Source organism: Lithobates pipiens, unplaced genomic scaffold (genome assembly GCF_037356315.1).
Source record: "Lithobates pipiens isolate NorthernLeopardFrog02 unplaced genomic scaffold, aLitPip1_a1.2 Scaffold_27, whole genome shotgun sequence".
In the NCBI taxonomy this organism is placed as follows: Eukaryota; Metazoa; Chordata; class Amphibia; order Anura; family Ranidae; genus Lithobates; species Lithobates pipiens.
Window position 1 is genome coordinate 155234796 of NW_027507788.1, and position 27361 is coordinate 155262156.

A 27361-nucleotide genomic window follows, 5' to 3' on the forward strand; every position below is an offset into this window, starting at 1 on the left:
TCGGGATTCATCCCGAATAGGTCTACCAGTATTAAAGTGGTTGTATACTCAAATTTTTAACTTTTACCTACAGGAAAGCCTATAATTAGGCTTACCTGTAGGTAAAAAAAATATCTTCTAAACCTGTACGGTTTAGGAGATATTCCCCTCGGTATGCGCCGCTGACTGCAGCGGCGCATGCGCACAAGGGGATTCTTGGCCTGAAAATCCGGCAGTGGCCAGCCGGCCGGAATGACATCTCCCGCGCGCATGCGCGGGAGTGACGATATCGCGGCTCCGGCCACTCACAGCGCCGGAGCCGCGATACCCGGAAGAAACGCAGAGGGAGCATGTCAGCTCCCTCGGCGTGGATCGGGCCAGATGTCGGGGCCTCGTTCTAAGGTAAGTATTTCATAATGAGCTAGTATGCGGTGCATACTAGCTCATTATGCCTTTTGCTTTGCAGGTTTAAAAAAAAAAATTAAAAATTTGCGGGTTTACTACCGCTTTAATATACGCAGAGCCCATCTGAATATTCAAATACCGGTAGAAAATGGAGGCTCACGGGCCATATTGGCCCTGGATGCAGCCAAGGCATTTGATAGCCTTGAGTGGGAGTACTTGTTTGTGGCTCTTGCTAGATTTGGGTTTGGACCAAACTTTATCAAATGGATAAAATTGCTTAATACTAACCCAAGAGGGAAAATTAAAATTAACAATGAGTACTCTGACGTGCTCCAGCTGGAACGAGGTACGAGACAGGGTTGCCCCCTCTCCCCTCTACTGTTTGTCCTAGCAATGGAACCACTGGCCATTGCTATTAGGGCTAACCCCGATATACAGGGATTCAGGAGAGGTCAGATGGAGGAAAAGATCGCATTGTTTGCCGATGATATCTTGCTCTTCCTAGGGGATATCCAAACCTTGTTAAAAGCGGCGATGGGAATGGTTAGAGAATTTGGCCAAATGTCTGGATTGACTATTAATTGGGATAAATCCACATTACTTCCGATAGAAACTGGGGTTACCCATATATCACAGGATATTTGTAACTTAAAGGTGGTGGAGAAATTCAAGTACTTGGGGGTTTGGATTGCAAGGGATGTTAATCTATACCTCTCCTGCTGAAGCTAAAACAGAAGGCGGATATCTGGAGCCACCTCCCCCTGTCGATGGCGGGTCGTTGTAATTTGGTCAAGATGGTATGGCTCCCCCAAATTCTATATTTTCTCCACAACTCGCCGATATGGATAGGTTCGAGGTGGTTTAAGAGAATAGAATCTCTGTTTAGAGTATTTATATGGAGAAAGGGGCCGCCTAGGATAGGCTTACGGACACTGCAGCTGCCGCTGGAGGAAGGGGGGGATGGCGGTTCCACATCCCAGACTCTATTACTTAGCGGCACAGCTACAGCATTTAGCAGGAGGAGGAGCATCAAACGAGGGTATGCCTCACCACAGTTTGATGATGTTAGGATGCCCACATAACACACTTATTGAGGCCCTCGAGGCAAACTCGTTTGATATACGCTGTCCAACGATAAATCAGATTGTTAAACTTTGGCAAACAGTCAAGGTTTTACTAGGATACCAGGGAGTATCTGTACTGGCCCCCCTGTGGGATAATAGAAATTTAGTTGAGCTAGCTAAAGTTGAAACATGTAGGGAATGGGCGAACCAAGGGATAAACCAATTAATTCAAATATTTCAGGGTCCAGACATTAAACCATTCGCCAATTTAAAGTTCTCGCTGTCGAACCGTTCACTCTACAAATATCTTCAGGTCAGACATGCAATCCAGTCACAATTTGGATCTCAAAAGGTGCAGTGGATCCAGATTCCTGTGCTCTCACAAATTATGTCCCTGGACACGCTCAAGGGACTGATTTCTTTTCTTATCTGTATGCCAGACTTGGGGATAAAATGCTAGATCGCGAAGGCCTGCTTAAAAATAGAAAAAGATGGGAGAGTGACGTGGGTCCACTGTCCAACCCCGACTGGGATCGGATAATAGAACAGGGAACTAGTGTTTCAATTTCCCCTTCTCAGAAAGCTTCCCACCTTTTCTTTTTCTACCTGGTATATCATACCCCTAAGAAAATGTTTAAACTGGGCTGGAGAGATAACGACCAGTGTCCTAGATGCGGAGACTTTATTCACATGCTTTGGCGGTGTCCGAAATTATTTAGGTACTGGACGCAGGTTATTGATCAGATCAACAGAATCTTTAATTTAACATTAGAAGCAACGGCCAGGACCTCTCTTTTGGCTATAGCTGAGGGACGCACAATTTCTAAAGATACTACTATACTGGTCATTAGATGTCTCTTTCAAGCAAGGAAGCTAATTGCTCAACAATGGCAGTCACACTCGGCCCGTTAGTTGAAGCTTGGCTAGCAAGCATAAAAACAACAATTCGTAATGAGAGGGTCTTTTTCATTAAACAGGGTAATAACAAGAAGTTCACGAGGCTATGGGGTTCTTGGTTGCAGAAGTTGGGGATTCCCCCATAAGTAGACGGGCTGCAATAGTTTCTGTTACAGATAACAGACTCTCCCCATTTGCTCCTTGCCCTTCCTTTTTCTTTGCTTTTCTTTTTTGTGTTGGGTTGGTTCTCTTCTCTCCTAAGGTTCTTCTGTTGGTCTCCCCATGATCCTTTTGATAATCAGCGAATGAGATTGCTATAGAGCTGGGGAGGGGGGGAGAGGAAAGCTAGATTTAAATTAGGTATACAATGTGATCCTCTGGTGACGACGGGGGGGGGGGGGGATTGGGTAGGGAGAAGGGGGAGGAAAACACAATATAGGTATTAGGCGTTAGGGTACTAGGAATAGTCATTGAGACTATCTCGAGAACACTAAATGGCGTTGAGGTTTCCGCTTATCTTATTTGCCTCTATTTGTAAATGTTATGAATTTTTCATGCGGTTACAAGAAACCCTTGAAAGGGGAAAAAAGAAAACGCTACGTAATTAAATACGCCACGATGATGTGGAACTGTGAAGAGACATAAATGAGCTGCAAGGTGAATCTAGTCTCCTGCATAAGATCACTGATGTGGCAAAAAAAAAAGAAAAAAAAAAGAATGCCTACCCGATTCCATTGATTACTGAGTTATTTGACCGCCTCAAGGGAGCAACGGTTTTCACGAAGCTTGACCCGAGAGGGGCTTACAATCTTGTGCGCATTAAGGAGGGCAACGAGTGGAAGACTGCGTTTAATACCAGAACAGGCCATTATGAATACTTGGTAATGCCTTTTGGCCTTTGTAACTCCCCGGCAGTTTTCCAGGAATTTATTAACGATGTCCTTCGAGATTTGTTGCAGTTGTGTGTGGTGGTTTATCTCAATGATATCCTCATATTTTCCAAGTCCCTGGAGAGCCACCACACAGATGTCTGTCGTGTACTTCCGAAACTAAGAGAGAACAATCTCTATTGTAAACTGAAGAAGTGCGAGTTCCATCGTGAACAGGTTACATTCCTGGGCTATGTCAACAATCTCTATTGTAAACTGAAGAAGTGCGAGTTCCATCGTGAACAGGTTACATTCCTGGGCTATGTCACTTTCGGCAGTCCAACAGTGGCCTCGACCCGTGGGTTTGCCAAATACTATCGGAAGTTTATTCGTAACTTCTCGTCTCTGGTCAAGCCTCTGACTGATATGACCAGAAAGAACGGTAACCCGCAGAGTTGGTCTCCGGAGTCCATTAAGGCCTTTGAGACTCTCAGGACTGCCTTTGTTTCTGCTCCTGTGTTGGCATATCCTGATCCTACGTTGCCTTTTTATCCTAGAAGTTGATGCTTCTGAGACTGGAGTTGGCACCCTTCTGTCTCAACGTCCTAACTCTGAGAGCGCTATGCATCCGTGTGGCTACTTTTCCAAGAAATTGTCACCTGCTGAGTGCAATTATGAGATTGGTGACAGAGAGCTGTTGGCGATCATTTTAGCCCTGAAAGAATGGAGACATCTCCTTGAAGGTACCACTGTGCCCGTTCTTATTCTTACTGACCATAAGAATCTTACATTCTTGTCTGAGGCTAAGCGACTCTCTCCCAGAAGGGCGCGATGGGCTCTTTTCTTGTCGAGCTTTAATTACATTGTCTCATTCTTACCCGGTACTAAGAATGTAAGGGCTGATGCCTTGTCACGACAATTTTCCTCCACTTCTAAGTCGGAGTCAGTTCCGGTTCCTATGATTCCTCCTGATTGTATCTTAGCTACGGTTCGCACCAGTCTTACTTCTCCTTTTGGGTGACAAAATTCTTGCTGCTCAGGTCCATGCTCCTCCTGATAAACCTTGTGACCGCTGCTTTGTCCCAGAGAGTCTCCGTACTGCAGTGCTCCAGACTTATCATTCTCCCAAGGCAGCTGGCCATCCTGGGAAGAATCAACTCATTTGGGCCATCTCCCAACAATTCTGGTGGCCTAGTCTACGGGCTGATGTTACTGCTTTCGTAGCTGCCTGTCCCATGTGTGCTCAGAGTAAGACTCCACGACACCTTCCAGTGGGCCTCCTACAACCCATACCCAATGGAGAGAGGCCCTGGACTCACTTGTCTATGGATTTTATTGTGGAATTGCCCAACTCCCAAGACAACACTGTTATCCTTATGGTGGTTGACTGGTTCTCAAAGGTGTGTCATTGTATTCCACTTAAGAAGTTGCCCACCTCTAAGGAACTGGATTCCATTTTTGCTCGGGAGATCTTTCGCTTACATGGGCTACCCAAGGTGATTGTCTCGGATAGGGGCAGTCAGTTTGTCTCCCGGTTCTGGTGAGCCTTTTGTGCACAGTTGGGAATCCAGCTTGCGTTCTCTTCTGCGTATCACCCGCAGTCTAATGGGGCCGCAGAACGAGCCAATCAGTCCTTGGAGCAATTCCTACTTTGCTATATTTCTGACCATCATAACAACTGGTCTGACCTATTACCTTGGGCAGAGTTTGCCTACAACAGTGCCTTGAATTCTGCCTTCCAATTGTCTCCATTTATGGCGAATTATGGTTTTCAACCTTCCATGTTGCCGTGACTCGTTTGTTCCGCAGAGTATTCTGGCGTTAGAGGAGCATCTCCGTGGTCTTCGTTCCACTTGGGTACAAGTTCAGGAGGCTTTGCGTCATGGTAATGATAGGTACAGACTCCACGCTGACCGCAGAAGCCTGCCAGCGTCTGGCTGTCATCTCGCAACCTCCGGCTTCGTGTTCCCTCACTGAAGTTTGCACCTCGGTTTATTGGGCCTTTCCGTATCCTTCGCAGGATTAACCCAGTAGCTTACGCGTTGGAACTTCCTCCTAGTATGCGCATCTCAAATGTGTTTCATGTCTCCTTATTGAAACCGTTGGTCTGTAACCGATTTACCACCTCGGTGCCACGTCCTCACCCTATTCAGGTTGAGAACCATGAGGAGTATGAGGTACAATCCATTGTTGACTCCCGTAGGTTCCGTGGGTGCATACAGTACCTGGTGCATTGGAAGGGGTACGGTCCGGAGGAACGCTCCTGGGTTTCATCCTCTGACATACATGCCCCTGTCCTCCTCCACGAGTTCCATAGACGGTTTCCCCTCAAGCCCGGTGGCCCTCCGAGGGAGAGGGGTCATTGAGGGGGGTACTGTCAGGGCTGGCTTAGCCCTTCCTCCTCTGGGCTGGCCGCTCAGCTGTCGGCTAATTGCCAGCTCTCTTCTCTCTCCACAGATACCAGCTGTTTCAGATGATGCTCCTCTGGCCTGTCTATTTAAAGTCTACCAGCTCATTTCTCTATTGCCTTCACGTTTGGTCACATCACTAGGAACCATCGCCTGCTGTTGTTTCAAGACTGGCTTGCTACATCCCTCCTGGCCTCCATCCTGCTTGCAGTTGCTCTCCCTGGATCCCTGACTTCTGGACTGACTGATTGCCCGATCTGGTTTATGAACTTTGGACTGGCTCACTACGCTTTTTCCTATTTACCTTTTTATTTTTATTAATAAACTAGTGTGATTTGATTGTACTTCTGTCTCCGTCTGTTTCATGGTTCCTGACATGCACTACCAATTGGCAGCTCTGTGATGCTTGCTATAGTGACCGAGCAACTCACTGTGCACAAGCCAGTGCCTGTCCCGGGCAAATGCCCTTCCCCCTCTACTGTAAAATGTGAACTGCTGGCCTGGAAGTGTAAAAGGTGATGCCGGCCGTCACAGAGCTGCTCCCCACACAACTTTATAGCAGGCTTGAGTCCTCTCCTTAGAAAAAAGAGGGCGCACCCACCTTGTGCATTATCCTTGGATAAATTAAAAACTACTCACAAACATGTGAAAGAAAATCACAGTATAAAAGCCTTTAAATGATAGCGATCGGTTTAGTGACTACAGTGTTCAGATGACAATAGAGAAGACTTGAGGGCCACTGCCACTGACGCGTTTCGAAGGGATGCCTTATTCCTCAGAGCCCAGCGTCAGCCGGCAGTGGCCCTCAAGTCTTCTCTATTGTCATCTGGAGACTGTTGTCATTAGACTGATTGGCATAATTTAAAGGCTTTTATACTTTGGTTTTCTTTCACATGTTTGTGAGTAGTTTTTAATTTTTGTTTTTTTAATAAAATATATCCAAACATAATTCACAAGTCTGGTGCACCCTCTTTTCTCTATTTTCTCGTTTGGCTACTAGGATATCCCTATCCTTGAGGGCAGCAAGGCCTGAGACACTTTCCATTACGAACTATAGTCCACCTGATTAACACACTTGTGCACAAGAGTATTTGTTTTCTGCTGTCGTGTCCTCTCTCGGCTGTCTGCCTCCGCCTGCTTCCCTCCCTGCACATCACTCGGCTGCACCAAGAGAAGGAGCTGAGCTGCCAGCCTGCTCTATGGGGACTACTAATGACAAAAAAAATAGATTTTACTGCACCCCCCTCACTGTGTGGCACCCGGGGCAGACCGCCCCCTCGCCCCTATTGGTACGTTAATGGCAAGTTGGCTCGTTCCCGCAAATCGAACAATTGGTACATCGGCTCCTTTAACAGCCATAGCAGGCGCACGCTCGATGCGCGTGCCTGGCGGCCACGATGTCCGGGGACAAGAACGGGGATCTGTATATGTAAACACAAATCCCCATTCTGTCAGGGGAGGAGAGACAGATCTGCTGTTCCTCCAGTCAGTTCCATCCCCCCACAGATAGAAATACTCATGAGGGAACGCATTTAACCCCTTGATCGCCCCCTAGTGTTAACACCTTACCTGCCAGTGACATTTATACAGTAAACAGTGGCTATTTTCAATGGTCCCAGAAAAATTTGTCAAAAGCGTCCGATCTGTCCACTGCAATGTCACAGTCCCACTAAGAATTGACGATAGCCGCCATTAGTAGTAAAACAAAACAAAAAATAAAATAAAAATGATATATATCCGCTATTTTGTAAATACTATAAACTTTGCGCAAACCGAACAATATACGTTTTATTGTGATTTTTTTTTTTTACCAAAAAATATTTAAAGGAATATATAATGGCTAAACTGATGAAGACATTTTATTTATTTATTTATTTTTGGATATTTATTATAGCAAAAAGTAAAAAAAAAAAAATATATATATATATATATATATATATATATATTTTTTTTTTTTAATTGTCTGTGTTTTTTGTTTATAGTGCAAAAAATTTTAAACTGCAGAGGTGATCAAATACCACCAAAAATAAGCTCTATTTGTGGGGAAAAAAAAGGACATCAATTTTATTTGGGTACAGTGTCGCACGACCGCGCAATTGTCAAAGTAATGCAGTGCCGAATCGCAAAAAATGGCCTGGTCATTAAGAGGGAAGTGGTTAAAGTGGTACTCTGGTCAAAATAAAAAATGACATGCATGATCCTGTCTGTCAGTAGCAATAAAACAATTGTACAATCATATTGTAATGTGTGGTCAGTTTTCTGTTTCAAATGCCGCTGTATGCATTGACATACCTCCTTAGACCCAGTCTGTCCAGACAGTATGCTGACTTGACACCATCGTCAGGCAGTTTAACTCTTCAATAAGGCACAGACATTGAATCCAACACAATTTTACTTTATTTGCAGTACAGAAGATCTTTTTTTCAGTCTTTTGAAGTGTAAGAAGACAATGGCTTCCCTAAGCCCTGTCTCTATGAAGTACTAACACTGACTGGGAGGTCATGAAAGAAATGTGGAGGGTCTAGTTGGGACTGAACTAACCAGTACTGAACGGGAGAGGGAAACCAAAATCACATACTAAACATATTTTAAGTCACCCAAAACCTCCACTAGATGTCAGCATACTACAAAACATCTGCACTCTTTTGTTCCTTTTTTTAACACAGTGTGACTTTGACTCCTTACAGTGGAAGCCATGATAGAATAGTTGCCAACATTGTGTAAAATTCATAGGGACACTTTTTTTGTCTGTGGGCGGATTCTTATTATAATTAGGGGGCAGGGCATTCATTTGTAGGTTTGGCATAGTGGCGAAATATTGACGTGGTTTGGGACAAATGTTGGACATGGTTTAAAGGGAGTGTGACTCAAAGGGGGTGTGGTTAGAGTCTGAGATGAACGAGGGATGAAGGGAGTGAGGGAGAGAGAGAGAGAGAAGGAAGGAAAGAAAGAGGGGTGGAGGGACAGCAGGCCCAGATCCTACACCACAGTAGAAATATGTGTATTTCAGAAAGTTTAACAATCAGCAGACTAGGGGGTGGGCAACGCTGCAGCTCAATTTTTACTGTTACTTCTTCTGGTCTTCTGTAAAATGGTGAACATTGTCTCCACCGGCCGTGGACCTCTAGTGGCAGCGACGTGTTGAAACATCGTGAAAAGGGTCTAACACCCGCAATGTCCCAGAAAATTCAGGACAGTTGGCAAGTATGTTTTACGGGATAACTTGGGTAACTGTTTTTGGTTTTCCATAGGATGTGTCTGAAGTCCCAGCTTATAGACCTACGAAAGATGGGATATAGTAAGGAATTGATGGACAGTGACCAGCCAGATATCGTCATCAGAGATTGGTGAGCAACAAGGTTTTTCAAAACATATAATGAACTAAATGACAAGCTGTATGGAAGTGAACTGCAAATAAATTCACAAATTCTAAATGTATGTTTATGAACATTGAGATCTTTGTCCTGAAACTGACCTGCTGGTTATATTAACTATTGTGTGCACTTCCCCTAAAATTATATATACAGTATTTACCTGTGACTGTTATTAAAAGCATACAGGAGCCTTTAGATCAGTGGGGGGTCAAGTGCAGATACCGACACTTCCAGAGGACTGCACAGTAGCAGCACATTTTCACACCTCAACGGACAAAAATTGCAGACCTGCTGCTTTTTTTTTCTGCTTTTTTTAAAGTGTATTGCAAAGTGCACTGAAGAAGTTGGAGTACAATAACCCCCAGTATTAGTGTCAGTGAGAGCAATATTAACCCCCAGCATTGGTGACAGTGAGTGCAATAATAACCCACAACATTGGTGTTAGTGAGCAGGCTTGCACAGTGGTCTGGGGCCACATGTCCCAGGGTCCGGACGAGGGGTGGGCATAGAAGGAATGTCCCCGGGGTGCAGTTAGTGTAACGGTGAGGGAGGGGCACCAGTAGCATTGCTAGCACTGGGCATCCAGCCAGACCCTCATCATGCCTTGCCGCCTGCCATACTAGTCAAACAGAGCTAGAGAAGCTTCCCCTAGGCTCCTCCTTGACTCTGATGTGCCCTCTGAGAGAAGACTAGGAGGAGTGCGGAAAGACAAACATCTCCTGCCCTGGCACTGAGCAATGATGTATACACAGTCTGAGAGCTGTGTATAGAGAAAATAGCAGTTGATTAATAACAGCAGAGTAAAGGAGAGAAGTTATGGAGGGATGTGGAGGAGAACGATCAGAGAGGTGGAGTGGGCATTGATAGTGGCCAGAGAGGGAAATGGTGATGGATAGAAAAGGAGAATGATTCAGAGTCAGAGAGGAGCATGGCACGGATGAAGATAGAGGAGAAAGTTTAGGGTGCAGAGAATTCATGTTGAAAGTTAACCTCCTCATATTGGTGGGCATGCTGCCATTGGGCCACATGTTGGGCACCAAGGCTTTAGATGTACTTACGTAAGTTAAACATAAAACTTGCAAGCCTTTGTCATCTTTATCACTTTATACCCAACTGCCATTAATGGGCAGCGGATAGTGGTGGTACAGGTGAATATCAGATCACTCTATGACTACACCAGAGTCATAGCAGGAGCTCTTCTTTCAGGAAATCTTTTAACTTGTGCCATTATTTCCTTTGAATGTCTGTACAGGTTTGCAGCTAGGGCAGACTGTGGCTGTCAGTACGAAATAAAAGTGCATCTGTTGTCCGAAGACAAGAAGGTTCTCTGTAAATTTTCCCCAGAGCTGGTGTTCATACCACAGTGGAGTGATGCCCATTGGCAGGAGGTAGGGAGCGACTGCATCCAATTTTTCTAAAGGTTTGCAGGAATAACCACTGCTTCGCAGCGCAGATATAGTCTAAATTTACAATGGCACTAATTATTAGACATGTGCATTCGTTTTCGTCCGAATGCATTTTCGTCCGAATTTCAGGTATTTTCGTTTTAGTTTTGACAAACGATAACGAAAGTGCAGATTCTGAAAAACGAAAGATCCGACATAAATAAATGCTTTTTTTCGTTTTCGTTGTTACAACAGTTCGATATAGAATAGGAGATTCGAAGTGACCGTTCGATATAGAATAGGAGATTCGACGTGACTCCATATGTCTATTGAACCTGTGGTCGAATGTGCCTAAGTTTCGTTTACCTCTATTAGTCCTATTATATAGAAAAGCTTCGACAGAGAGTAAATATTCGACATAGAGAGAACAGAATCGACAGAGAGAAACGATACTGGAATTGGGTGGGGGAAGTAAATAAAAAAAAAATAATGATAATATTCGACGGGATCGTTGCACGTTTATAATAATATTCGACGGGATCGTTGCACGTTTATAATAATATTCGACGGGATCGTTGCACGTTTATAATAATATTCGACGGGATCGTCGCAACTATACGACACTGCAATCGTACATTTCGGCAATCGAATGCTCCGCCTATAGGCTATATAGTTTAGCAGCTCCATCGAATCTTCTTTATCCATTCGACAGATACCATAAGCCTTCCAAGACAGATTCGACCGTAATTCATGTGGATTTTCGGACGAATGCAATTTTTGCACGAAAAACGAAATAAATAAAAACGAATTTCGGGAGTAACTAAATAAATAAAATTTACGGACGAAAACGAAAAAACGAAACGAAATATTCTAGTATGCACATGTCTACTAATTATACGTAAACACCTTTTTGCAAAAAGTGCTGTTCAGAAAGCCCAGCACTAGCTTCACATTTTTTTAGTGCTAAACCACTAGTTTATGCAAGAAAGAGCAAACTTTCTGCATTCATTCATGGCTAACACGGTACAGTACATTACTAAAGCTCTAATTAAAGCATTTTTTCTGTCTTTGCATGCTTACAGTCATTCTGGTCTTATTTTAACACAACTGCTGACATCTGAGACTTTATAGAGTTAAAGAAAAAGTCTCATGAACAATCAAACTAGTGGTTAATGTAGAAATACTTATTACTGATTGTGTAAAGAAGCACTGTATAATTGTGCAATACAATTTGGAAAATTTCAAGGGATATGAATACTTTTTCAAAGCACTGCACACACATCAGTGCTAATGACGTCATATGTGCAGCCACAGCAGAGGTGGCAGGAGCAACAGAGCTCTGCTTGTGCTAAATAATAGGAACACCCACAAATCAGGCTTCTGGCAGAGGGAGGAACTAACAGGCAATAATGGGAAAAATAATAATTTTTCATGTTACAACCAAAAAAGTAAATGTATTTTATTGGGATTTTAGGTGATAGACCAACAATGACTAAGGCTCAAGCTGAAACGCATCAGTTGTTTGCTTTTTAATGCTCATATGTAGGCAATAATTTTTTATAACAAGGACTTTGGAATTGCTGGCTCTTCTCTCTTATATAGACCAACACAGAGTGGCACATAACTGTAAAGTGGAAGTGGAAGAAAATGATAAATGGTTTTCCAATTTTTTTACATATAAATATGTGAAAAGTGTGGAGTACATTTGTATTCAGCCCCCCTGAGTAAATACTTTGTAGAACCAGCTTTTACTGCAATTACAGCTGCAAGTCTTTTTGGGGATGTCTCTACCAGCTCTGCACATCTAGAGAATGACATTTTTGGCCATTCTTCTGCGCAAGCTCTGTCAAATTGGATGGAGAGTGTCTGTGAACAGCAATTTTCTAGTCTTGCCACAGATTCTCAATTGGATTTAGGTCTGGACTTTGATTGGGTTATTCAAACACATATATGCTTTGATCTGAACCATTCCATCGTTTTTCTGGCTTTATGTTTAGGGTTGTCGTCTTTTGCAGACTCTGACCAGCTTCCCTGTCCCTGCTGAAGAAAAGCATCCCCACAATATGATGCTAACACCACCATGTTTCATGGTAGGGATGGTGTGTTCAGGGTGATGTGCAGTGTTAGTTTCCCACCACACATAGCATTTTGCTTTAGGCCAAAAAGTAAAAATTTGGTCTAATTTTACCAGAGCACCTTCTTCCACATGTTTGCAGTGTCCCCCGTATGGCTTCACGCAAACTGCAAATGAGACTTCTTATAGGTTTCTTTAAACAATGGCTTTCTTTTTGCCACTCTTCCATAAAGGCCAGATTTGTGGAGTGCACGACTAATTGTTGTCCCTGTAGACAGATTCTCCCTCCTTAGCTGTGGATCTCTGCAGTTCCTCCAGGGGTACCATGGGCCTCTTGGCTGCTTCTCTGATTAATGCTCTCCTTGCCCGGCATGTCAGTTTAGGTGGACGGCCATGTCTTGGTAGGTTTGCAGTTGTCCCATGCTCTTTCCATTTTCGAATGATGGATTGAACAGTGCTCCATGAGATGTTCAAAGCTTGGAATATTTTCTTATACCCTATCCCTGCTTTAAACTTGTTCACAACTTTATACCTGACCTGTCTGGTCTTCATGATGCTGTTTGTTCACTAAAGCTCTCTAACAAACCTCTGAGGGCTTAACAGAACGGCTGCATTTATACTGATATTAAATTACACACAGGTGACCAAGTCAGCCCTGTTGCTGCTGGATGGAGTTCTTGACCCCCAGTTATCTTCTTTCTACCCATTGCCTATAGTGGGGCAGTTCATATATTTGGGGATCATATTCTCAGCTGAGATTGTGGACTAATGCCGTTTGAACATATTTCCCCTGCTGTCACAGTTTAGGGATAAGGTGCTTGAGGCCCAGCTCTTAAAGTCCAACAAAAGGTACCCTATGTATAGGTTACAACATAGGATTTGGTTCAAAGAAAAACAACTAGAGAGTGTCAGGATTTAATAGTCACAGCCCCATCTGGAATAACAATACTTACCCAGAACTGGCAAAGCTGTAGTGTGCAGCCCGCTGGCGAGCGTATGGTGTTACTCAGCTGTCACAGTTTAGGGATAAGGTGCTTGAGGCCCAGCTCTTCTTAAAGTCCAACAAAAGGTACCCTATGTATAGGTTACAACATAGGATTTGGTTCAAAGAAAAACAACTAGAGTGTGTCAGGATTTAATAGTCACAGCCCCATCTGGAATAACAATACTTACCCAGAACTGGCAAAGCTGTAGTGTGCAGCCCGCTGGCGAGCGTATGGTGTTACTCAGCTGTCACAGTTTAGGGATAAGGTGCTTGAGGCCCAGCTCTTCTTAAAGTCCAACACAAGGTACCCTATGTATAGGTTACAACATAGGATTTGGTTCAAAGAAAAACAACTAGAGTGTGTCAGGATTTAATAGTCACAGCCCCATCTGGAATAACAATACTTACCCAGAACTGGCAAAGCTGTAGTGTGCAGCCCGCTGGCGAGCGTATGGTGTTACTCACCTTTGTCACATTTTAAGCATGGCAGGTTGCTCCCATTTGCCCAGATGCAAGCCAGATATGGTTTGTCAAAGAAAATGTACTTCCGCTACCTTCAATTGTAGCCAACCATTAAAGTGTAAGCATCCTTAGAGCAGGCGGTATTATCTTCCACTGCACTTTTCAATATGATGCAGCAATCCACATCCACTAAGGGGTTCATCTCCAGGTGCTATGCGATGCTGCTGCCAGAGTCCCTGGAGAATTCTTCCAACATAGCTGTGGAAAAATGTGTGGAGGATGTGGGTGATATAGACTGGGATCAGTGGTCAGAGGCCCTGGAATCGGTCCAATGCTGTTCTTTAAACGTAATCCAAAGACTGTCCCAACTATTTATATTATTGCGGGTTCATCGTACCCCGTGTAAATTGTTTGCAACTCCGCCCAGACCTATTGTATGCAAGAAGCAAGAGAGCTAATGGGGACCTGATACATCTCCTTTGGTGGTGCCCAAAGTTGCACTGCTTTTGGACTGGAATAGTAAACACCATCAACAATACTTTTCAAATAACCATCTCTCTTGACCTTAAACCATGCTTATTGGGTATACTGGTTGAGGTTATAACGGACAAATCCAGAGCACTGTTCCAAGCTCGAAAGCTGATCCTGCAACATTGAATCTTTCAAACCTCTTCAACTTTAGAGATGTAGTTAGCCAACATGGGATTAACTTTGAGATATGTGTGCTTGGTATATCAGCAAAGAAGGCAGCCTGACCCGGTTCAATAAGATCTGGTAATGCTGGCTAGCTACCCCTGGCTTGGCTCCATTAGACCTAATTCTTGATAGGCTATTGACTTAACATGGGAACTCAACTGCTCAGTGTATCCTCACCCTTGGAACAAGTTTAATTTAAAGTACCGGGGAAGAGATATGAGTGTTTTCCTAAACCATATCTAGGGATGCATAGACAGTGAGATATAACGACTAATGACAGCTCAGGTTCAATTTGTTGTATAAACCTGCTTTGGCTATGTACAAGAACATTATTCCACTTTGTATTCTGTGAAGGTATTGTAAAAATGTAATACTTTGGAATGTGCATTGTTTATTGTACTGTTAAAAGTTGTTAAACTTTATTCTGATTAAAAAAAAAATATATATTACACACAGGTAGAATCTATTTTCTAATTAGGTGACTTCTGAAGGCAATTGGTTCCACTAGATTTTAATTAGGGATATCAGAGTAAAAGGAGCTGAATACAAATGCACGCCACACTTTTCAGATATTTGTAAAACATTTTGAAAACCATTTATCATTTTCATTCCAATTCACAATTATGTGCCACTTTTTGTTGGTCTATCACATAAAATTAAATAGATGTGTATGATACCACGCAATAGGAAAAAAAGTACCAGCAGAAAAAAAAAATGAGAGAGAGAGAGAACTGCTGACTCTACTAATTACTGCCACCTAAGTGGGGAAAATACATTGAAAAAAGTGAAGTAGGTGTGGCACTGTTCATTAGATTCAATCTAAAATAAATATTCCTAGTGTGTTGTAAAATTACTTATTGTGACTCATTTGTGTCAAATGTGAAATTTGACACAAATGCCTCATAACCTAGGAGGGGAAGAAAACTCTGGTGAGTGCAGCCATAATAGGAGCACAGATAAGTCACGCATACTGTGATCACCTTCTGGATAGGGAATTAGATCAGCATATTTTTTCACCAGCACCAACCACTTTTTTGAACACTAACTATTTAATTAATGGGACTATAGTTTTTCATTGGAATTTTTCATTCCAGTTATTCATTCATTTTTATTCATATTTATTTATTGGGATCTATATTCACAATTTATATTTTGTGTTTATTTGCATATAATTATTTAACAAGCTGTTGGGATTAATGTTTATCTTATGATTATCACCACAATAGTTTTCTATATTTCACATTTGACACACATGAATCACAATAAGTAATTTTCCAACACACTAGGAATATTTATTTTAGATTGAATCTAATGAACAGCACCACACCTTCTTCACTTTTTTCAACCTATCACATAAAATACTAATAAAATACATTTACATTTTTGGTTGTATCATGACAAAATGTACAAAATTTAGAACAGGTTTAGAGGCATGTCTAATGTAGAAGTGAGTCACAATTGAGGTAAGTTTTCTAGTAGTTTTACTGTAATTGTAGTAGTAGTAGTAGTAGTAGTAGTAGGCTTATTAAAGCACTTAGCTCACATGTAAAAATCCAATGCTTTTCAGGGGAATTGCCTCCCCCTTCATCAGGGCTGTAGAGAAAGATATGGTCGGTACAGGTCTGGAACCTAAGATAACTGTGGTAGCGAGCTTTTTAGGTGCTGTAAGATCATAGCGTCCCGGTTTGGCATGGAACCCCTGGTTGCCACCAATTGTGACTAATTTCTACAACGTTCTTGCTGTTAATCCTGTTCTAGATCATTATCACTGGTCCAATCTGTAGAGCAGACTACACAGGGAAGCTCCATGTAGGACATTGCAAATGGGAGCAAGTGCAGGCACAACCCTGCATGGCTATTGACTGTTTCTACCCCCTCTGGTGGATGTTTTTCAGGCACTTGCTCTAAGACACCCCCTCCCTCTGCATGCGTTGTGATGGCACTGGTCTGGGGCAAGTGCCCGTTGTTGGAGACAAGCGTTGTCAATCAGCGCTAATTAATAATTCATATCCCACAGAAAAGCATGGTGATAGCAGTGGAGGGAGGGGCGCTGTCGACCACAACAGGTCTGGATCCGCCATGTCTATCAAAACAGGACAAAGTTCTCCATGGGAGGAATAGGTTAAAAAATGTGTGTATGGTGAGACTTCTTCTTTAGGTCTGCTACGGTTCTAAGAAGCTGCAGATAAGGAATTTCAGGGAAAAAATTGAGATAGCGTTCAGTAACAGAAAAATAGAAAATATCAACTTATGATATTTTATATGCACTTGAAAAAGAAGTTTTACAAAGTTTATGATTAGCATTGAGTATATTGAAAAATCCCTGCATACAGAAATAATCGTTAGATGGGCCAGTTAGACATTCCAACAAGTGCTGAGACATTGGGGTTTATTTACTAAAGGCAAATACACTTTGCGCTACAAGCGCACTTGGAAGTGCAGTCGCTGTAAATCTGAGGGGGACATGCGAGGAAAATAAAAAAACAGCATTTTTGCTTGTACATGATTGGATGATAAAATCAGCAGCGCTTCCCCTCATTTCAGATCTTCCCTCTAGATTTACAGCAAGTGTACTTTCAATGCACTTGTAGTGCAAAGTGGATTTGCCTTTAGTAAATCAACCCCAATGTACATCTGTATGTATGGGTGTGCATATATAAACCTACTTCATACATGTACTGTCTCCTTCCTCCTTAGATGTCTCACACGTTCCGGGACTACGGACCAGGAGTGCGCTATATATACTTCAGTCATGGCGGGAAGGACACACAGTGGTGGGCCGGCTGGTACGGAGTACGTGTCACTAATACCAGTGTCACCATAGAACCAGAGGATCTGACAGTGCAGTCTGTGACACCCCACACCATCAAGTGCCATGGAGTAAAAAAACAAAATCAAAAAGGAAAATCTAAAAAAAAGGCTCGCAAGCCCTGTATGTGAATAAAATGAAGAAGTTCAAGTGTTCATAAAGGTAGAAGGTTTTTTTAAAAAACCTTCTGCATGCATCTCCCCTGGAGTCGCCTCTAAATACATACCTGAGCCTGATCTCAATCCAGCGAGCGCTGTGCATGAGAGATGAGGCGCTTCTGGGGCTCTCGCTCTTGATTGGCTCAGACACAGCAACAAGAACCAGTGAAGAGAGAGCAGGGGACGGGGCTGAGCCCTGCTCTGTGTGTCTTATCGACACACAGAGCGGGGCTTTGGGAGCGAGTGCAAGTGGCTTGCTATGGGGGCACTCAGCGGGGGTGGGGATGGAGCCAGGAGCCCTGGGAACCCCAGAAGCGCAGGATTGAGGCTGCCCTGTGCAAAACCATTTTAAGGGCTCTTTCACACAAACGGATCGTTCAGGTCCACCTGAAAAACTGACAGCTCCATGCACCTCCTATGGAGCGACGGATGTCAGCGAGCGGAGTCCGTCAAAACGGACATATATGTGTGAAAGGGGCCTAAGGCTCCACTCACACTTGTACGACTCCAAAGTTGCCCCAAATTTTGAGTGCAACTTTAATGCAACTTTGGATGGGTAAAACTTTGTCTTTGACCAGTGGTAATGGACAATTATTGAGTATATATAGAGACTTCCGCGCTCTATGGGAAAAAGTAGGAGAGGGCGAGAATAGCAAATGAAAAAAAGCAGCAATCACTAAATGAGTTGTCTCTCACTGGTAAAGGTAATTGAATAAAGATGTGATGCGCTAATTACAAAACATTCAAATAGCCACAACAAAACTAAAATTGTGCAATTATAGAGCTATATAAAGTGCAACCATGCATAAATCAATCAGAGAATATCCATATACATATATATCAATGAATTAAAAAACCATGCCAGTGATTAACTAGTGCAAAGAAATTCTAAAAAACATAAATTTTAACGTATAAAATAAGATATATGCACGTGTTCAACGTGTAAAAAATGAGACTGAAAATATATATGTGCAAAGAAAAATAGATGAATATTAAATCCAAATAACAATAGTGATTTGTGTAAAATGTCCCATACACAATCAAATCAAAAACGTGCAATTCGGTAAGCACACTCAATTAAACGTGCAATGTGCTGGGTAATAAGTCCATTCGTGGTGATCCGTGCAGGTGGTGTAAATGCTATACAATTACCTCACTGCTGTGGGTAACACAGCAAAATTAATAATGGACGCAAATTCAAAACGTGCAATTCGGTAGACACACGGAATTAAGCATGCAACGTGCTGGGTGATAAATCCATCCGTGATGGTCCGTGCAGATAGTGTTAATACTATGCAATTACCTCACTGCTGTGGGTAACACAGCAAAAGATAGTAATGGGCACCAAGGTGATTCACAGACAATCACCTTGGTGCCCATTACTATCTTTTGCTGTGTTACCCACAGCAGTGAGGTAATTGCATAGCATTAACACTATCTGCACGGACCATCACGGATGGATTTATCACCCAGCACGTTGCATGCTTAATTCCGTGTGTCTACCGAATTGCACGTTTTGAATTTGCGTCCATTATTAATTTTGCTGTGTTACCCACAGTAGTGAGGTAATTGTATAGCATTTACACCACCTGCACGGATCACCACGAATGGACTTATTACCCAGCACATTGCACGTTTAATTGAGTGTGCTTACCGAATTGCACGTTTTTGATTTGATTGTGTATGGGACATTTTACACAAATCACTATTGTTATTTGGATTTAATATTCATCTATTTTTCTTTGCACATATATATTTTCAGTCTCATTTTTTACACGTTGAACACGTGCATATATCTTATTTTATACGTTAAAATTTATGTTTTTTAGAATTTCTTTGCACTAGTTAATCACTGGCATGGTTTTTTAATTCATTGATATATATGTATATGGATATTCTCTGATTGATTTATGCATGGTTGCACTTTATATAGCTCTATAATTGCACAATTTTAGTTTTGTTGTGGCTATTTGAATGTTTTGTAATTAGCGCATCACATCTTTATTCAATGGACAATTATTGCATTGTATAACATTCAGGTACGACTTTCATGCAACTTTTAAGGGTTAACTTTGCAGTCTATGGTCCTCAAGTTGCATGAAAGTCGGACCACAGTAGTACATGAACTACTTTGAAGTCGCTGCAATTTTAAGTCGCACATATATGAATGGCTATCATTGGAAAATATGGGGAATGACTTGTCATTCGACTTTGATGCCCAATGTTGCATGACAAGTCGCACAAGTGTGAATGGAGCCTAAGGGGGAAAAAAAAACAAGGCTTTATAAACACTTTAATGCTTATCACCAGACAAACAACTAAATAAAAAGATGAAATATGTCTAAAGAGGGGTTTACCTGCCTGTCATTGGACAAATGTCAAACGTATTTATGAATGCTGCATGGGTTCTGGTTGTAATTTCTCGATTAGAGTAACGATATGAACGTTATCCCCATCTAGTGGCCAAAATGCAGTATGTTTTTTCATTGTATTTCAGAAAACTATAGCACATTTTGGACAATAGTTGGTGCTGATGATCATAGCAATTATTCTATTAGACACTATAGCCAGAATTCATGCAGCATGCACAAAGGTGTGGGACATATGTCCACGCTTACAAAAGGAATGTGTTTTTTTATGCATTTCTGGAACGTGCATATGTGAACCTAGCTTTAGATTGTAAGCTCTCATGAGCGGGGCCCTCTTTTATTTGAAGATTTTAAAGTTTTACAACGCAAGGAAAATGTACATAAGCTTGTTCAACAAGAACAGTAAAATAAATGAATAACAGAAAAAATAAAAATGTTCACGTTATTTGCAATGAGATGAAACAACATAGTGTTATGATAAACACAGAATGGGAGAAGTCCTTCCAGTGAGACCATATATTGGTACATTTTTTGGTTGTATCTGTAGCGGTGCCCCCGTGGGGGTCGCTGAGTGTAATAGTTCCACCTGTCACCCTGCTCAGCCAGGCATTCACTTCCAGTCACACTTTACTGTCAGTTCAACCTCTACATGTTTCATGGTTAGACCGCTTTTTCAGGTGTATGCTTCAGAGTTTTTTTTTTATGTGTAGATCTCTCTATAGAGAACAAACATTGAGCAAACTTCAAAACAGTAAAGTCGGGTATATACAATAATAGTTGCAAAGATTTGGACAAACATGGAACCTAGCTCTGTCTGCCACAGAGGTGAACCAATCCAAAATCAAGCTACCTAAATCTATAATATCTATCATACAATTCAGCCCTATGGATGTATTCCCAAACAGAGTGGACATATGGAGCTTACCGGCGCTGGACTGACACAAACCAATGGGACATCTCAGGCCCCCGAAGGGCAAATTCCCTGGGCGAGTGTGGAAGCCAGGTCACAGTACAGAGAATAGAAAACTATGAAGGATAAGCAAAAAGGATATATAACTGATGAAGAAGAAGATAGTTGGAATCTGTACTTGCAGTCTCTAAAGCTCCATATTCCTCCAGCACATCACTTATGAGTCAATGCTGCTTTCTCTACTGCAATGCTTGATTCCTAAAAAGGTAAGTAAGTAACTCCTGCACTGTCAAGATGAAGGTGAAGATAGGGGGCTAAATACACTGCAGCAAGCACCTGATTAACTGATCCTAAGCAGAAAAAATATATAAATGTATACGTGATGGCGTTGCGCTGTGTGTGGTATACAAATTTGTATCAACTCAATAACAACAAAAATATACAAAATACCATGTGATGGAAAAAGTGTAGAACCAAATATGTAAAATCTATATGTGGTATTGAACGAATAAGTGAACAAATTAATAAACAGTGTGATAAAGTCCAACATGCACCACTGAGTTTGCAATAAAGCTGGATAAAAAAAATCAATATAGTCCGGTACTGAGAGTGATAAAACAAGAGACAAATTCCACTGTAACAGTCTCAAATAATATTCCACATAAATAGTGAATCCCTCCACCGCGAGCAATCAATCGATCGGTGCCAAGCTAATCTTCTAATGGTGGCACCTCTGTGTGCACAAGCTTCTCGCCTTACTGCCATAAGGTATATGGCATAGAAGGAATTATAGGTGATCTTCAAATGTCTTTTTGATCAGCTCCAGTGAACTTAAACAATCATGGTCTCAGTATGTGAATAAAAGCAAACATTCACGTTTAAAAGCAGCAAAATAGCACCAATCCACGAGCGCCAAGCTCGTATGTGCAGCCAGTTCCTGGCAAACCTATTGCGCCAATCCTGACACGTATCATCACATCACATGACTTCATCAGGGGATCACAGCTAGCACATGGTTAGGCCCCACTCTGAATAAGCCTTAACAGTTCAAGATTCGCCATTTGCTGGCAGGGGGTCTGCAGTCCCCTTTGGTGTAGCAACCAATAGCAATGAAAAGCTTTATTTCTGTGCTAGCTGTAACTTGGTGGACTACTGGGCCCAGTCAGTCCCGTGCAGACTCTGCCAACCCTGCTGGCTGCAACAGCCTGTCTCTAAACCCAACGACATCACAGTCTCTCCCTCTGGCTTTACATCCACTCCTGGCATGTCTCTCCCAGATCTTCTCACTGTGCCTGTCACTCACCGACCCCGGATGGATCCCTCCTGATATCTTTGAGAAACTTGGTAAGATATGCCATATGTTCGATAGCAAGAATTTGATGGAACCACTGTCATGGTGGGTGGTGAGGAGGATTTCCAAAGAGCTGGGATACAGGATTGGCTGCATTTACTAAATTAATAAGGCCTGGATTTTTATGTTTATGTCATGACATAACTTTCCAAACTTTCTAAACCTAAACCCCAAACTTTATAAACAAAGGGCCTGTTTACAGTTCTTCAGACTTTATGGGGGCTGGACTGTGGCCATTAGGAGTAGAAATTGCCCATATCTTTCTCCACAGCCCTGATGAAGGGGGAGCCAGTGGGAGTAAACAATGCATCTTTAACATTAGGGGGAGGAATAGTGCCCCATCTTTTTTATCAGTGGGTGAAAGTGTGTCCCATCGTTGGTATATATGGGTGGAATATTGCCCCGTCACTGGTGTCGGTGGGTAGAATAGTGCCCCAAGGGCCGGATAAAGGCAAGAAAAGGGCCTCATACAGCCCTGGGCCACAGTTTGGAGACCACTGATGTAGGAGGAAACAACTTGGTTCTTTAGGAATAGAACAGGGCCCTCTTAATCCTCTTGCAACTGCACCATCTTCCTTAATTTTGTAAAGCCCTGCCAAAAAATCCTGTATAATAATGCTGTACATATAATAAATCTGCATAGGTTTGTTTCATAGTTGCACGTAATTTATAGGTCTAGATTCAGACCTTTGTGTGTCAGGAACATGCACAAAATTGCGGGCTTTCCCAACCTGCAGGGGAAACGCACTGCCATTTAGCAGACATGATGCAGTGGTGTGATTAATAGCAATGAATCAACCTATATAAACACAATGCCTTTTTGGGTGCACCAAAATGCATGGTGCTGCGGCATCATTTGGTTTGACGGTGCATTTTTGGAATAAGACTCGGGAACTCCTTTTCTGTGTTTCTCACACATACTGTAGAGCAGCCTATTGAGATGAAAATGTTCTTTTGTAACAATCACAGCCTTTTCACTGGAAACAGGAAAAACTACCTGGTAAGATTTACATACCTCCCAACAGTCCCGGATTGGGCGGGACTGTCCTGCATTTGCACCTTTGTCCCATGGTCCCGGGAATGCAGGGGCTTTGTCCCGCCTTACTCAATGCAGAGCAATGCCTGCAGCAGTATTCTGTAAGATCTAGCACAGCCAGAGATTTGTGGGCAAGCCAGGGATTGGTGGGCAAGCAGGCAGGGGTAAGGCTGCAATGAGGGAAAGTGTAGCTGTCAAATTCAGCCTCTGATGTTGGGGATGGGCGGGCCGATATTTGCTTTCAGCCTTCTGACTCCGCTCCACAGACAGAGCACTATCCTGCCTCTCCCTGACACTTCCCACCACAAAGCACCACCCTGCACCTTTACCTGACTCCAGCCACCAGAGAGTGGCACCCTGCCCCTCCTGACTCTGCCCACCACAGGAGTGGCACCCGGCCCCTGCTCCTGACTCCGGCCACTAGAGAGCAGCACCCTGCCCCTCCTCCTGACTATGGCATATAAAGGGCCTCTAATGGGTTGAGTTATTTGAAGAAAAGGGAGGGGTACCATCATCCTTACAAAAAAAATTGGAAAAAAACTGTAGACAATCCCCACTAGGTCATATAAAAACAAGTTACACTGATAATGTGATACTCTCAGAAATATACTGGGAGTAGAAAGTGTGTTAAATCCCCAATGTACAAAAACTCCTCTACATGTTTTGCAGACAATTCCACTTCTTCAGAAGGAATAATGTTAAAGTGGAATAAAACCCATCCATAAAACTGTTTAGTTTCCGGCACATGCCGGAAATGCAACACCCCCATTGGTTGTACTCTCAACCAAACTGTCACACCATCTAATGGCTGGTGTCATAACTGATCACATGTGCAGCATCATGGCAGTTGTAGCTTAAACAGAGGCAAAGATGGGAGCTTCCTTGGCTGAAAAAGATAGGGGGGTTTACTTACACTTTAAGTACCATCTGTAACAAAAGAATAACGACAGAGTAACAATAAACTGAATATGCACAGATGATAATAAATGTAATAACAATGGTGGTAAAGGGGAATAGTCACAAAATTGCTTACCAATGAGGACTAGCATTCGAAGACAGCCAAAACAGAGTTGGCAGAAAGTCTCCCCTATGGCAGACACAGGGAGCATGCAACAAGCTCGCAGGCCAATACCACTACTCAACAACAGACTGGAGCCCTCTGCTCAATTAAAAAAGGGGTGAAGGAGGAGAGAAGAGAAAGAGAGAGGAGATGGGGAAAAGGGGGGGGGGGGATGGAGAAAAGGAAAAAAGGGGAAGAACGGAGGAAGGGCTGATGGTAAACAGGGAAGGAAAGAGAAGGGGCAAACAAAATTGCTTACCAATGAGGACCAGCAACTAAAAGGCAAAAAAAATAAAGACTGTCAAGACAGAGGTGCCAGAGAGTCTGCCCAACAACAGACACAGGGGGCATGCAACAAGTACACAGACTAATACACCACTCAACAACTAGAAATAAAAAGTGTCTAGCAAATGTATAGCTAACTGTACTGGAGCCCTGGGAAAAGTGACAGAGAATTAAACAAGAAAATAATTGATTAAAAAGGTGGGAGGGATAAAGAGAAGGGAAGAGAAGGGGAGGCAGAGGGAGGAAAAAAAAAGGAAGGGGGGGGGGAACAGAGGAAGGGAGGAAGGTAAACAGGGAATAAAAGGGTGGGGGGGGGGGAACCAGGTAAGGGAGTTGGAAAAGATACACCATCATAAAAAAAACAATCCCATTAATGATTATACCTGAGATAGAGCAAAGTAGTGTGGAATTCCTGGGGAGAAAAGTAGTCCCGTGATTACCCCAAAGGGGTGAGTTAGTCACCTCAAATTCATCTCCAGGAGTTGGTCTCAAAAGATTTACAATGAGAAACCCCACTCACCCCTAACAGGTGTGGTGTTCCTACAGATATGAATAAATCAAATATATGGGTCCCAGGTAGAGGATGTATAACAGTCAATAACAGTCAAAGCATAAGGACACCCCGTCTGCCTCGGGGGAAAATAAGTCCCATTATGCCATAAGAGATTGGTGTAGTAAACTTAGCAAACATTGGCCAACAATATAGCCATAAGGTAAACAGTATCTATTCACAAAAGGGGAGATGGTCACAAATAAACCCAAACAACAGAGGTTTTCCCTAAAAAGATCCTGATCCAAAGATAGCAACTATAAGCATAAAGACACCCAAGGGCTGTGTGACAAACCCAACCAGGACAAAAGGCTTTTGGAGGAGACTGGGGGCTAGCCTTTCACCCACGATTATGGTCCATAGAGGAGATGGGCATTTTGTCTGCTTCTTCCTGTCAGATCATGAACTCAAAACCAAGTTCACTATATGGACCCCTTATATAGGTGTACGTCGATCATATCCCCCCTTGGGCCTGATTCACACCTATGCATTTTTAGTGCTTTTTTTCATTTTGCAGATTTGCACTACAGAACATGTTCCATAGGAAAGCATGTTAAATGGACTGTAGGGCAAATCTACAAAATGCAAAAGGAACTAAAAATGCATAGGTGTGAATCAGGCCTTAATATCCTCTTCTCAAGAATAAATTCAGTTCCTCTAATCTTTTCTCATAGCTGAGCTCCTCCATGCCTCTTATCAGTTTGGTTGCCGTTCTCTGCACTTTCTCCAGTTCCCCGATATCCTTTTTGTGAACTGGTGCCCAAAACTGAACTGCATATTCTAGATGAGGTCTTACTAATGTTTTTTACCGGGGCAAAATGATATCTCTCTCTCTGGAGTCCATACCTCTCTTAATACAGGAAAGGACTTTGCTCGCTTTGGAAACCGCAGCTTGGCATTGCATGTTATTATTGAGCTTATGATCTACCAAAACCCCCAGATCCTTCTCCACTATGGATTCCCCCAGTTGTACTCCCCCTAGCCTGTATGATGCATGCATATTCTTAGCCCCCCAAGTCCATAACTTTACATCTATCAACATTAAACCTCATCTGCCACATAGTCGCCCAATTAGACAGAGCATTGAGGTTGGCTTGTAAATTGGAGACATCCTGTAAGGACGTTATTCCACTGCATATCTTGGTGTCATCTGCAAAGACTGAAATGGTACTTTTAATCCCAGATCCAATATCATTTATAAAGATATCAAAAAGTAAGGGTCCCAATACTGAACCTTGGGGTACACCACTGATAACCTTAGACCATTCAGAGTAAGAATCATTAACCACTACTCTCTGAATTCTGTCTTTTAACCAGTTTATCCATTTACAAACTGATATTCCCAAGCCTGTAGACTTTACCTTACACATGAGTCGTGTGTGCGGAACTGCATAGAACGATTTTGCAAAATCCAAGTATACCACGTCCACCCCTCTGTCCAAGGTTTCACTTACCTCTTCAAAAAAATAAATCAGATTTGTTTGACAACTTCTGTCTTTCATGAATCCATGCTGTCTGTTGCCTAAAACATTTGTTTCCAGTGAGAACTTGTCTGTGTGGTCTTTTATTAAACTCTCCAGTATCTTCCCAACTATAGAAGTTAAACTAAGAGGTCTATAGTTACTTGGTAAAGATTTGTGGACATTACGATTAGGTAGCACAAGAAGAGCTCTGTTGCTCCCACCACCTCTGCTGTGGCCGCACATATTGGCACATCTGACATCATTAGCACTGGTCCAATCGTTATAGCAGACTATTTAGGGAAGCTCCCTGCAGAACACCGCAAATGGAATCAAGTGTTGACACGACCCTTGCATGGCTATTGCCTGGAGATCAGGCAAAGCTCATCTATTTCTGCTCCCTCTGCTGGATGATTTTCAGGCAGTTGCTCTGAGACACCCCCCTCCCTCTGCATGCATTTAGACAGCGCTGATCTGGGGGCAAGTGCCTGTTGTTGGAGACAAGCACCATCAATCAGTGCTAATTTATCATTCATATCCTATAGAAAAGTGTGGTGACAGCAATGGAGGAAAGGGGACATGCTGCCAACCACACCTGGTTTGGATCCATCGTGTCTATGAAAACAGGACAAAGTTCTACATGTGAGGGACAAGATAAAAACGGTGTATGGGGAGACTTCTTCTCTACTTCTACTATGAGTCTAAGAAGCTGCAGATGAATAAAAAAAAACAAAAAAAAAAAAAAACACGGTAGTGCCAGCATCATGTTGTGGGG

The 27361-nt window shown here is 42.6% G+C and overlaps 1 protein-coding gene across 2 annotated transcripts in view; it reads left to right on the forward strand.

The window, feature by feature from the left end:
• LOC143934260 (F-box only protein 6-like) overlaps positions 1–17607 on the forward strand; it is a 31489-nt gene extending 13882 nt beyond the window's left edge. For both annotated transcript variants that reach the window (XM_077457714.1, XM_077457713.1), the window contains exons 4-6: positions 8874–8969; positions 10249–10384; positions 17296–17607. In XM_077457714.1, the coding sequence (XP_077313840.1) occupies positions 8874–8969; positions 10249–10384; positions 17296–17538 (475 nt within the window). In that variant the 3' untranslated portion in view covers positions 17539–17607. The remainder of the gene's footprint in view (positions 1–8873; positions 8970–10248; positions 10385–17295) is intronic.
• Positions 17608–27361: the final 9754 nt, after the last annotated feature.